The 13,868-nt window shown below is 45.3% G+C and overlaps 1 protein-coding gene across 1 annotated transcript in view; it reads right to left on the minus strand.

Moving 5' to 3' along the window:
* Window positions 1–13,868, minus strand: part of GRIN2B (glutamate ionotropic receptor NMDA type subunit 2B) — a 493,530-nt gene that overhangs the window by 52,688 nt on the left and 426,974 nt on the right. Inside the window, exons 7-11 of the mRNA XM_027541389.1 lie at window positions 11,698–11,900; window positions 10,810–10,981; window positions 9,620–9,773; window positions 4,433–4,558; window positions 1,585–1,814 (exon numbers count right to left, since the gene is read on the minus strand). Of these exons, the coding sequence (XP_027397190.1) occupies window positions 1,585–1,814; window positions 4,433–4,558; window positions 9,620–9,773; window positions 10,810–10,981; window positions 11,698–11,900 (885 nt within the window). The remainder of the gene's footprint in view (window positions 1–1,584; window positions 1,815–4,432; window positions 4,559–9,619; window positions 9,774–10,809; window positions 10,982–11,697; window positions 11,901–13,868) is intronic.

The raw sequence follows: 13,868 nt of genomic DNA on the forward strand, positions 1-13,868 counted from the left end.
CCCACTGCAGCTAGGCCAGGTCCAGGTATGGAATCCTGTGGGATCAGCTCTTCTCAGCCCCATGACTGCCCAGGTTACAGAAATGGGCACAAAAAGCAGTTGTATAAGGGAGTGAGGGGAGAGGTCTAGCTCAGATTTTCTGCGGAGATCATGATGGTGAAGGAAGGATACTGACAAAGGAGCAAGGTGAGAAAGGCTTAAAATGAATGAAGTAAAAGATGGATGAATATCTGAATAAATGCATAATAAATCAGGAGTTAGAATAAAGAAGTAAAAAAAATAAAGCTTAAAAGTAAAGGAGAAGGAAATACAAGAGAGGGAATAGGTTAAAAAGTAAGGAAGAAAAATAAAGTGAAAAGGAAGACACACCAGAGAAAGAGCTGACATAAAGAGGAAAACATCGTGAGTGATCCTTTTGTGTGTATACAAATATATATATATATATATATATATATATTCATTTCCTTAAAAAGCATGTTATCTTCTTCATGCTTCTGAATATTCTGATGAGTAGTGATGAATAGATGGAGAAACCGTAACTAGAGCCCCCAAAGAGACCATCTTCTCCTTTTCCCGCTTCCAAAACCATTTGCTCAGTGGTTAATTAGGTTTATCTTGAGGAAAGTTGTGCATGTGATAAACCATTAACTACACATGACCCATCTGGTCTGACACAGGTCTGTCTGTATCACACAGTTTCTCCTGGGGGTAGAGATGGGCAATCACAGTTTCTAAATCTTAAGAAAGCAGAGAGGAGGAGGTTTGTGGTGAGAGTCTCCAGAGGATTCTGGGGTGTCCAGAAGCTTTGCTGGGTGCTCCGGGAAGGCAGCCCCTAGTGCCAGGTTGGACCACCCCAGTTACCAGAAGTGCAGGTGACAGAGCTCCACGGAAAGTGGTGGTTCCAGCAGACCTAGAGAGTCACAGGTGCTGAGCATGGGTTTTGTATATCCTCATCCAGAGACCATGGCAACCGGCAGACATGCCCCCCCTACCCCAACCATGGCACAGGCCAGCAACAAGGCCTGCGCTGGGTTCAGGAACAGCCTGTTCATGGGTGCACCCCCCTGACACCCTGGACAATCATCTAGTTAAAGGGCAGCTACTTTTCTTCAGGACACAATGAGAACAATCCTCCTTCCCAGCCCTGGGACTGCGCAAGAGTGCAGGAGAACAAAGGGGGAACGCGCAGGTGAACAGCCCTGGGTAGAAAATGAAGGCCTAAGGAGCCGGTGCGCTCAGTGTGGGTGCGCGGGGCAGCCCTCTAATGACACCCCAAAGTCACAGCTCTGTGCTGAGCGTACCCAACAACAGGAGCCCTGCGCTCAGAAAGCCGCTACACACCAAGCCCCTCATTTGCAGCCCAGAGCCTGCTGGCGCCGACCTTTCACAAATGAGAAGGTGAACGTGAAGTGATATTATTTCAGTGGGGACACTGATTTCTGCTCCCGCATCCCAATTTAAGGAGTCATAAGAAAGAATGGTCGATTTTAGAGATTTAGAAAATTAACAGGTCCGTGAGAGCTCTGAGTACGGCTCAGAACGGAACCGAGGGAAAAGATGGGCGGTTTCAAGCGGCGCTCCTACCTTTTTGTCACTCAGGCCGGAAACCTGGTCCACATACTCCTCTTGGATCATGAAGGCAGCTAAGTTGGCAGTGTAGCTGGCCAGGAAGATGACGGCAAAGAAGGCCCACACGGACACCATGATCTTGGACGTGGTACCCTTGGGGTTCTGCACGGGGACGGAGTTGTTAAACACCAGACCCCACAGTAACCAAATAGCTTTGCCGATGGTGAAAGATGGGCCACCTGGCTCTGGTGGGACAAAAAGACAGGACAGAAGGTCAAGACAGACTCACCGGTTCCATTTAACCCTATAAGTACATAGGCTGATAAATTCCTGCTCAGACTGGACCCCAGCCAGTGAAGCCCCAGCCCTTTCATAGGTGGCCTTTTCAGTTGAGAGTTCATGTCTCACTTCTTCTGGGGCCCTCCAGAAGGCAGAAGAGAAAAACCAGAGGCCTGGGATGTGTGGGGGATCCTACTCCAGCCAATGACCATAACTCAACCAGGACAAAGGAGGAGCCAGCTTTCTGCCTCGGTGGATGGAAGACCATTAAGATCCCATCAAAACTGAGTAACAAAGGCAACCATCCCACTGTGGTCACCTTTGCATCCTCATTACTGTTGTTCTTAAAATTTACATTTGTATCTATCAAGAAAGCAATTAAACTTTAAAGAAGATGAGCAAGAACCATGCAGGGTCTTTTCTGCCCATTGGTCACAGACCTCCTCCAATTTTATTCACTGACGCTGTTTTGAATGCAGTTGATCCTGATTTTCCTTTGGCCTCTAGCACTCAGTACTCAGTGTTTCAAAGACAATCTTGACCTCACTCCCATGCCAACACCTCCCACCTGGTTGCCTCCAGCAGCACCTGGCTTTTGTGTAAGAGAACACCAGGAGGCCCAGAGAGTGAGCCGCAGATCCCTGGCTTGTCCACATGAATCTAAAGGCGGAAAGGTAGGTTGTCCTTGTCCTCCACACAAACTTTATGTAGATCATGCAGGGCTTCTGCCCATAAATTTATTGTGACCTCTCCGCTTTCTCTGCTTGGCGATGGTGAAACCTTGCCTGCTCCCTGCGTCTGCTGGCAGCTCCTCTGCTTCAGAAACGAACATCTGCGCACACAGTTTTACAGCACATTAGCACAGGTCTTACGACGCTTTCTGCGATCCTTTGAGCATCTGCTCTGCCGCCTAAATCATCAGTGACTACACATGTCAGGCCTAAGATCTAACTGCGCACACACATCTCTGTGTGTGGACCTTATTTCAGGGGGCAGATGCACATTCAAAGAGTTGTGTCTAAATCAAAGTTGCATACACTGTAAGATGCCCCAAGGGGACTTGGCATTTAAAGTGGCCCCGTGTTGAATTCCTTGGCGAAGACAAGCATCCTTTGGTCAAGTGAGTCATTGTAAGGTTTGAATTTGGTGCCTGAATATTTGCCGCTTTGATTGTCTTTGCGGTCGGGGAGGGTACATGCTGGCTTTAGTTCTTAACATTGCCAACATACGTAGGTACTCTTGTGCTTCTCCAATGTCTCACTTTTACTAATCGGGATGGAGAGTAGTCACGGCTTTTGGGTGACTTTCTGGCCCAAGCGGGAAGCACCTGAATATTCGGTATAGTGGAGACGTTCAAATTTCCAGCCCAGAATGCACACCCCAGGTGAGAAGGTAGGTCTGCACCTGGAAATCCCTCAGTGCAGGAGTGGCTCATAGCCTGGACTGTGAATTCAGCAGAAGCACAAGGGGAGCTTTGACAAAATATCGCTGCCTGGCACCCCATCCCCAGAGATTCTTATTAAATTGGTGTGGGGTGGAGTGGTTATTCTAACACGCAACCAAGGTAGAGAACTGCTATTTTGAAACATGTAGTGGTTCGAGTCCCGCTCTGGACTTGAATATTGACTATTCAGAATATTGGAATGTGAGGTCTTTACATCTTTGTCTTTTAAGTGCCCTATAGTTAATTCTTAATGTATTGAGAATCTCTCCTCTTTGAGGCATAATTCCAGGATAAAGTTCACATTGTGGATGGGAAAAGACTCAGAGAAGGCATGATATTTCCTAATCCTGGGGTTCTCAGGAAGTTTTAGAAGAATCCCATGGCCCCCTTTGGAAATCTCAGTAAACTTTGTGTGAAGTCTCACAAATGCCTCAAACACATGGGTGGACCTTCATAGCCAGGAAGATGGATGCACCACTCCCAAGAGTAGCCGTGGGTGAGAACTGTTATCTCCTGGCCATTTTATTTAATACCCAAATCTATACCTCTTGACAGAGTGATGTGAGCTGTGGACACACGCTGTAGAGACCAGAGGTAATCCTTTGGCTGTGGAGAATTCTTTCAGTCACAACTACCCTGGCATGTACCCTGGGGTGACCTATTTTTTCTTTTCTTTCTTTCTTTCTTTCTTTTTTTTATTATTCTGGATGTTTTATTCTCTGAATTCAGAAAATTCTGAAACTAGTTCTAGCCCTTGCTTTTCCATGATTCAGTCTACTTTTTTTTTCTTATCCTCGATACACACATCTCATCTGCCTTGTTAGCCCATCTGATCAGACAGACTGCTTATCACAGCCTTAGGTTATCACAACAGTTTCCTCTAACACGGTTACATTACACGTATCTCCTGCCAGCTCTGCTCTCTCTTGCCCAGGGGTGGAAGTGGGCTTGGGGTCAGGCTTGGGCCGGGGAAGGGACATGCAGATTCAAACTAGCATCTTAATTGGGGTCTTTCTAACAAGTCACCAAGAGGACGACCTAGAAGACTGAGGGTTAGGGAGGAGGCAGACAGCAGGGGCACAGAGATTCAGAGCTGAGAACCAGGAAAAGGCAGACATGCAGCGGTTACAGCCGCCTTACCTCTGCCGTCAGCGAGGCACCTGTTGTAACCCACGGGGCTAAAGTACTCGAAGACAAAGACAGCCACGGCTGAGACGATGAGGAGCATCACAAACATCATGACCCACACGTCAGCGCTGAATGGCTCTGGGGAAGGAGAACATCAGTACTTGGTTAAAACAGTTAAAACAGTCCTGATTTAGTCATGTGTTCCTTCACTCCATGTGATGCGTCTCTTTGGGAAACACAAACCACAGGTGTGTGCTCCTTTCAGAGAGCCAGGGCCTGGGTTAGGGAGGAGTAAGAGGCTGTGTCTGACTATTTCCATTCCGCTGATAGGCACGTGGAAATTTATTTTCTTTCAAACATGTGAGAAGGACAGCCTCTTGCCTGTCCTTTTTGAGACTGTAGATATAGTTTCTGCCACAATTAGACCGATATCTGGGTTTTTGGTAAAAAGTGGAACTAAAATAAATATTGAGGTGGCCAAAAAGTTGGGCTTCCCCAGTGGCTTAGTGGTAAAGAATTCATTTACAGTGCAGGAGCTGCAGGAGTCATGGGTTTGATCCCTGGGTTGGTGAGATCCCCTGGAGGAAGGCATGGAAACCCACTCCAGTGTTCTTGCCTGGAGAATCCCATGCACAGAGGAGCCTGGTGGGCTATAGTCCGTAGGGTCGCAAAGAGTCGGACATGACTGAAGCGACTGAGCATGCACTCATGTGGCCAAAAGGTTCGTTCTGATTTTTCCATAACATCTTACAGAAAAACTCAAATGAACTTTTTGGCCAACCCTACACTAGACATGGAGTAAGTGAGTCCTGTGGAACCCACTCTTGGTTTACACCCTCCTCTATATGCCACACCCCACAGTGGGACCTAGGAAAGCTTTCAGTAACATTTTCAAGCCTTGCAGCCAAGTTCATTCCCAACAAACTCAGTCACTCTTGGAGGCTTGAATTAGTTCAGTAATACTTAAATACAATGAATGACTCCCTTGCCTCCTTGACTTATTTCTCTTTAACTTTCCTGCCTAGACTGACTTTTTCAACCTGCTTGGATATGGTATATTTTATTAGATATCATTAGTGTATAAGACTATGTCAATGTTAAAAAAAAATCCATCTAAATTAAATATCAGTATCTACAACACTGGGAAAGTAGCAAATAACAGAGGAACATGATAATTAACAATACAGCACAATCCAGTTCTTATTTCTGGGTGACAGGGTTGATGGGACAAGACCAGGCAAGATAGCAGGAATGTTCTACACTTGCTTTCTTTAATTTCTTTAATCAGTTTTGGAGACTCTTTTCCAGCTGATCTAAATCTCTCTGGCTCAGAGGTGTCCAGTAATTGAACACTGAATTCCAGTAGCTCTCTCTCTGGAGGCCTGTGAAAAGGGACAATCACTCTTCAGTTCCACAATACAATGCTTCCTCAATTGTGCCTCAAAATAGTTCTGGCCTTTTATAGCTGTCACATCACATTGTAAACTCCGAGCTAAGTGAATTAACATGCTGTTTTCTCCATCTTCCAAATCATTAATAAAGATGAAACTGAAAAGGGGGAAAACGGACTGGAAATTCAAAAATATTTCCTTAACTTTGAAATCTACTTTACTTTCGAACTCCGAAGGGAATTATAACAGCCTGGTTACTTAATTAATTTAAAAAGAACCTTGATAAGGCACACTCCAACTGTGAAATGCAAAACCTTCCAGTGGTAGCCAGAGATGTGAGGGTGGAAGGTACATTTCAAAGCCTCTAGACAGTAGAGTCAAACCAGTCAAGCCTAAAGGAAATAAACCCTGACTATTCATTGGAATAAAAAGCCTCTTGATGAAAGTGAAAGAGGAGAGTGAAAAAGCTGGCTTAAAGCTCACCATTCAGAAAACTAAGATCATGGCATCTGGTCCCATCACTTCATAGGAAATAGATGGGGAAACGGTGGAAACAGTGTCAGACTTTGTTTTTTTGGGCTCCAAAATCACTGCAGATGGTGACTGCAGCCATGAAATTAAAAGACGCTTACTCCTTGGAAGGAAAGTTATGACCAACCTAGATAGCATATTCAAAAGTAGAGACATTACTTTGCCAACAAAGGTCTGTCTAGTTAAGGCTATGGTTTTTCCAGTGGTCATGTATGGATGTGAGAGTTGGACTGTGAAGAAGGCTGAGCACTGAAGAATTGATGCTTTTGAGCTGTGGTGTTGGAGAAGACTCTTGAGAGTCCCTTGGACTGCAAGGAGATCCAACCAGTCCATTCTGAAGATCAGCCCTTGGATTTCTTTGGAAGGAATGATGCTCAAGCTGAAACTCCAGTACTTTGGCCACCTCATGCGAAGAGTTGACTCATTGGAAAAGACTCTGATGCTGGGAGGGATTGGGGGCAGGAGGAGAAGGGGACGACAGAGGATGAGATGGCTGGATGGCATCACTGACTTGATGGACATAAGTCTGAGTGAACTCTGGGAGTTGGTGATGGACAGGGAGGCCTGGTGTGCTGTGATTCATGGGGTCGAAAAGAGTTGGACACGACTGATCAACTCAACTGAACTGAACTGATTCATTGGAAGGACTGATGCTGAAGCTGAAGCTCCAATATTTTGGCCATCTGATGCTAAGAGCTGACTCATTAGAAAAGACCCCGATACTGGGAAAGATTGAGAGCAGGAGGAGAAGGGGATGACAGAGGATGAGATAGTTGGATGGCATCACTGACTCAATGGACATGAATGGGAGCAAACTCTGGGAGATAGTGAAGGACAGAAGGGCCTGGCATGCTGCAGTCCATGGGGTCGCAGAGTCGGACACAACTGAGCGACTGAACAATAAAAAAGAGGAGTAGAAACCCTCTCCTCCTTGGTTCTGATGGACTGCAATCCTACTCCAATCTCACTTTGCCCAAGATTAGGGAATAACTGAGTAAAAGCACATCTCTAGGCTTTCTTTCCCCTCATTAGGCCCAGGGCAACTTTCAGTACATAAAACACAAAAAATATCTGTACTTGTCTACACAACTTAGAAAGTACCTCATCACATAATTTCTATGGTCCTTTAATAATGGCCCTTTTCATTATGGATTATTATATGTATTTTACAGAGCAGTAAACTAAGACTCAATGGTCCCAGCCCTTTGTAAGTTCATACTCAGAAGGTGGCAGGGCCAGGTTATAAAAATTGAGGGCTTCTGAGGGCAAAAGTCTGTGCTTTTCCATTTAAAATCACATCTTAGTCTCAGCCCACTGGACTGGCTCCTGATTCAGGAGTCAAGCTCTGAAATGGCCCCACATGTACTAGAACACATGCTTCAAGGGCAGCCACATCTAAACTTTAATCCTGTATCTGCTCCTTACTAGCTGGAAGACTGCTAGAAAATTACATAAATGAGATTCAGTTTCCTAAGCCATAAACTGGGTATGTTAATAGTGCCAATGAAATAATAGAATTGAAGTTGGTAGAGCGATGCCTGGGCCTTCACATAATAAGTGTTCAATAAGTATTGACTTTGCTTACTCCTGTAATTAACTGGCTGTTCCTCCTCCACACACACACCCACCCCGCCTGGCATTTCTATGTCATCCTAGGGCTACACTGAAGTGTCCCTGGGTCTTCTAGTTCAGAAGTTAAGGTTAGTGCTGGGCTGACAAGGTGAGAATTACAATATGGTTTATTTGTATCTTTTAATGTTTCAATTACCCTTGTAAAGGAGAAAAAGCAAATAAAATATGTAAAACTGCTCTGAGGATTAATATACATGGTGTGTGCTATCCAATAACATTTCACATAAAATTGGCAGGGCGAGAGTCGCTTTACTGTAAGAGGTTAGTTGAGAAATCTGAGTAATTATAGAAAAAATTCTCTGGAATCTGTAACTCTGCCTTGGAGTATGTTCCTTCAATAATTCCCCCCAGATTGGAGATGAAAGAAGTGTTAGTTGTTGTTTATTCCAATATCCTCACAAAAAAGTATTAATGCCCTTTAGAGAGATGGTGGCTGGCCCAAGGACCTGCAGCTTGTTCAGGACCAAACCAGCTTCCTATCTCCTAGCCAGTGGTCTGGTTTCAAGGTGACATTTTATTTTCTAATCCCTTGCTCTCACAGTCCCTTCCAAAAAATATGGAGTATGAGCTCACAAAAGACCTCATCTAATTGAAATCTTGGCCTCACCTCACCTGGTCTTATATCATATGGAAGGCTTTTGACACATAAGTGATGCTGGAGAGTGAGGTACAGGTTCCTATGGGCAAGGGTGGGGGATAGGTTAGGGTCAGAATAGCTTGATTTGGCAAAGCCTCTGAAAATTAATACGAAGGCATATTAATTTTTTTTGGTAGCACTGAGCTCCATTCTTGAAGATAATTTGAAATAAATAGGTATTTGAATGATATCCAGAATTAGAAGTTATTAAAGCAGGAAGCAGCTTCAGAGATCAGCTAATCAAAAACGCCTTCTTCTACGGATGAAGGCTGAGTGCCAAAGAACAGATGCTTTCGAATTGCGTTGCCTGAGAAGACTCTTGAGAGTCCCTTGGACAGCAAGGAGATCAAACCAGTCAATCCTAAAGGAAATCATCCCTGAATATTCACTGAAAGGACTGATGCTAAAGCTGAAGCTCCAATATTTTGGCCACCTGATGCTAAGAGCTGACTCACTGGAAAAGACCCTGATGCTGGGAAAGATTGAAGGCAAAAGGAGAAGGAGGTGGCAGGGGATAAGATGGTTAGATGGCATCACTGACTCAATGGACATGAATTTAGGCAAACTCCGGGAGATAGTGAAGGACAGGTGAGACTGGCCTGGCGTGCTGCAGTCCATGGGGTCAGGAAGAGTAGCACGCAACTTAGCAACTGAACAACAGCAATGATGGATGAAGAAACTGGGCCCCAGCATGGAGCAAGCTTGTTTTAGCTTAAATGACAGGAAGTGGCAGGAGTGGGACTCAAGTAGGATCCCTTGCTACTGGTCCTGCATTGTTTTTTTTTGTTTTTTTTTAATAGGGAATGATACCTTCCTATTTTTGAGGGTGTTCTTCAATTTCTATGTTGGAGAAAGATCAGTTCTGAGGTCCCCACAAAGAAATCCCTGGCTGAGGGAAGCTCCTGGCAAACCAGCTCCTGACTGAGAGAGCCTGGCCTGTACCTGTTCTTCCTTTCCTCTACCTGTCCCTGCATCCATATTCTTCACACCTGCAAGCCCAGCACTCACCTAAGAAGGCAGAAGGTGAGACAGTCCCATTGCTGCGTGACACCATGACACTGATGCCAGTCTCTATGAAGGGCACGGAGAAATCAACCACCTCGGATCGCTCCTCGTTGATGGTCAGCGACCCCACTGCCATGTAGGCCCTCTTCATGACCACCTGAGGAAAAAGGTGCAAGACTCCAGTTAAGAGTGCCCAGGGAGGTGATGGGTCAACATGGGGAAAATATTCTGGGCCCTAGAATCCTTCCCTTTGTATAGTGGGAACAGTGCATTTCATTTAGTCATCCCTGTGTCCCCACGTACCAATACCTGCTGTGGATACCAACACCTGAGGATCTTTAAGTCCCACAGTCAGCCCTCCTTATCTTCAGATTCCACCAACTGCCGCTAGTAAACAAAGGACAGGATCTGTGGTTGGTTGAATCCCAAGATTCAAAACCCATAGGTAAGGAGGGCTGACGATGTATTCACTGAGAAAAATCTATGCATAAATAGAGCCACACAGTTTAAACCTACGTTGTTCAAGAGTCAACTATACTATTTTGTATTTTCTATTTTTTTAAATTAAAAAAAATTTTTTTAACTTTACAATGTTGTATTGGTTTTGCCATATATCAACATGAATCCACCACAGGTATACACGTGTTCCCCATCTTGAACCCTCCTCCCTCCTCCTTCCCTGTACCATCCCTCTGGGTCTAGGTAGCTGGGGGGCGGGGAGGTTCCCTGGTGGCTCAGTGCTAAAGAATTTGCCTGCTAATGCAGGAGACAGGAGTTCGATCCCTGGGTTGGGAAGATACCCTGGAGAAGGAAATGGCAACCCACTCCAGTATTCTTGCCTGGGAAATTCCATGGACAGAGAAGCCTGGCAGGCTACAGTCCATAGGGTAGCAAAAGAGTTGGACCCGACTGAGTGGCTAAACAACAGCAGGAAGCTGCTGAATAGTGTAGGGAGCTCAGCTTAGAGCTCTGTGATCACCTAGAGGAGTGGGATGCAGGGTGAGAGGGAGGCAGAAGAGAGAGGGGATATAGGTTTACATATAACTGATTCATGATGTTATACAGCAGAAATGAACACAATATTGTAAAAGCAGTTATACTCCAATGAAAAATGCTGATTGTGAAATAAGCATTTTTTTATATTAGATGAAATAAATGAAACATGTAAATGGCCCTTAACTCCTGACACTCACCTCTCCAATCATACCATTCCAGGTTCCATTGATTTTCTTCCCATGCTTGCCATTGGTAACCAGGTAAAGATCATAGGTGAACTTCACAGATTTAGAAATTTTCTTAAGGATATCAATACAGAACCCCTTGCAGCACTTTTTGATGTAACCTGGCTCCTCATCTGTTTTATTTCTAACCGGGTAAAGAAACAAAAAAAAACAAAAACCAGGCTTTTATACAAGAGGCAAAATATTACCCTTTGCCATTAAAACTCCAACCACAAAGCAGGCACCCCTTCACAGCTCAGCACAATTTATATCAGGCCTGAGTGAGGACATAAATCAGAACACAGAACTAAAATAATCTCATTATCTCATCACACTGAACCATGTTTTCTTACAATTTTCAATGTTCTTTTGAAGTACAAAATGCATCAGGAAAGTACAGATATCCCAGCACCTTAGAGGCCTCTTGATCTTCCTTCCAGACCCTTTCCACCCTCACCAAAAACGAACCATTATCCTGACTTCTAACAATATAAGATTAGTTTTATCTATTTCCCAAAATATTTCTAAATCTCACAATGTCAAGACATGCTGACCGGAAAAAAACATCTTTCAAAGCCAATGTAAATTTAAATCTCCATGAACTTGAATCTCATGGAGACCCAGGCAAAGCCTCAGAAATGATAACAGGTTTAGTGGCAATTCTTCCAGGTCATGATATGGGTAGAACTAGATGCCAGACCACAGGGCTGCCAGAAACCCCATCACTCAACAGTAACAGGATTCACACATGGCGCCCAATCAATTCTGTGCCTTGGATCCCAGCCTGGTGCCAACGGCTGGGGCCAATCTGACTGTCCCGGGCCCCACTCCCTCCCCAGAGCCCCGAGGAAGGTGACATACTCGGAGATGATGCGCTTTTGGCAGGGGACCGTGTTCCTCATGCAGGTTCCACTCAGAGGGTCCACGCTCTCCACAATGACAAATGGGGCTTCCTCCAATGTTACGATGCTCAGGTGGTCATCCTCCTGCTCTTCCGTCTCAGGACACATTCGGGGCCACACATAGTACTTCATCTGCAGGGACTTGTCTTTCCACTTCCCTACCTGCACAGGAGTAAAGGAAAGACTCAGAAACCACTGGCAGAGACAGGATGGCCTCTCCTGGCATCACCCAGTCAGCTGTTAAACAAAGGTCAAAGATGCTGGCTTTGTCCATAGTAGAGACACGGATCCTCCTTAGACCGTGTGCTCAGGATGAGAATACTGTGTCTGGATCTAAGCAGGATATTCATTTACTCACCCATGTACCAAATGTGAAAAGAGGGCCTACTATGTGCCCTGGACACGCTGCTAAGCCCCAGGGCTCAAAGAAGCCCTGCCCTTCATCAAGCTCACATGGAGTGAAGGAGTCAAAGTGTAATCAAGTGTTTACGGGGCCCAGTGACAAGTGCAAAAACTGATGCCTGTCCCAGTGCTGGGAGGAGGCCAGAGCTGCCTGCCTGGAGTGCCTGGCAGTGTTTTCTCCTTAACTGTACTGAGGAGTGGGACGATGAGAGCAGAGTGTAGTTCTGGAAAGGTCAACAGAGCGACTGGAGCAAATGATCCAGAAGGTTGTGTTTTGGCCCGTATCACAGGTCCAGGGGGAAGCCATGTGGACAACTGGGTGGATCTGAATTGGAATAAAACGGTGAGTCAGGATGAAAGACTAGAGCACAGCTTGCCTGGGGAAGGGAGTGTGGTTGTGGGGGTGATGAATGTCACAGGTCAATGCAGATACGCACCTGCTGGACTGGGTGGGTGCCCAAGGGGGAATCAGAGGGGTCTCTCTGTGAGCTGTCACATGTGGCCATGTGCCCCCATGTCACACACTGCAGTATAAAGGTGGGTGCCCCTGGCATCAGGCACATGGTGGCCCTGCTGCCAGGCACTGGGGGAAATGTGTGGGTTCCATTCCTTTTTAAAAGAGCCGTTCATTCCTGTTTTTTATAATAGAATCTGCACGCCTTGTTGGTAAGATTCTTGCTTTCACTCTATCATTGAGTTTACTGAAGAAAAAGGAAACACCTTTTAATTTTCTATAACCAAACATCTTCAATTAGCACCAGGAATTATAGATGAGAAGTTCCTGCATTTTCTCAGTCTATAATTTGCTCCATGCAGCAAAGCAAATTAGTAGCACAGGTGAGGCTCCAAAACTACAGAACGACTTAATTTACAAACCTCAAAAACCAACAAGGAGCAATAAATGGGCAGGACTGCATACACTTCCAAGCAAAAGGGCTTAGATTTCCACATTAATACAAACCTCAAAGCCACTTCTTTGTTTCTGCATTTGTCTACACCTCAGTTTCTACCTAGTGCCTCCCCAGCTGTGGTCTATACCTCCCCCCAGAATGTCTGGTGGGTATCGCCTACCTTCATGCCCAAGTTAGGCTGTATAGCCACCGCCTCTGTTCTCCTGTGTCACTCTAGCATGGGCAGTGGCTTGGTGGCCTGGCCTCTCTTGTTTGGCATTAACCTTGACGCTAATTTTCTTCCAAGAGTGTCAGCCATGTTTCACATCTGTTCAGAATTAGGCCCTGAAGCAAACATGGCTTCCCTTTACACATCTAGTCTCTTCCATACTGCTGGTCCCGACTTTGGTGCAAGCTTGTTTTTCTGCATATTGCTAAGACTACTCATTTCTAAAATGAAAATGTCCAAATAGCTTCATATTGCTAAGACTACTTATTTCTAAAACAAATATGTCCATGTGGAGATCTTAATAATGGCTTTTGTGTGTGATGTGGGGGAGGTGGGGCTTGAAGAAGGGAGGCCCCAGCCCTGGGGGGCCGATGACATTGGGTCATGGCCCTATCCAAGCAGCCCTAGTTACCCCAGTGGCCAAATTGACACTTTCTGTATGTTCCATTATGTGAAAAAGATTGGGAAGCCCAAAAGTATCTATTTTTATTTTTTCACTGCTGCTGTGTTACCCCAAAAGTCTCACTGAATTTTCTTCTTTAAACTCAAATGTATATTCTCTTCCATCTTTATTGGTAGCCCAGTGGTCTGGAAGCCTATTTTGGGATA

This window comes from Bos indicus x Bos taurus, chromosome 5 (genome assembly GCF_003369695.1).
Source record: "Bos indicus x Bos taurus breed Angus x Brahman F1 hybrid chromosome 5, Bos_hybrid_MaternalHap_v2.0, whole genome shotgun sequence".
NCBI lineage: Eukaryota > Metazoa > Chordata > Mammalia > Artiodactyla > Bovidae > Bos > Bos indicus x Bos taurus.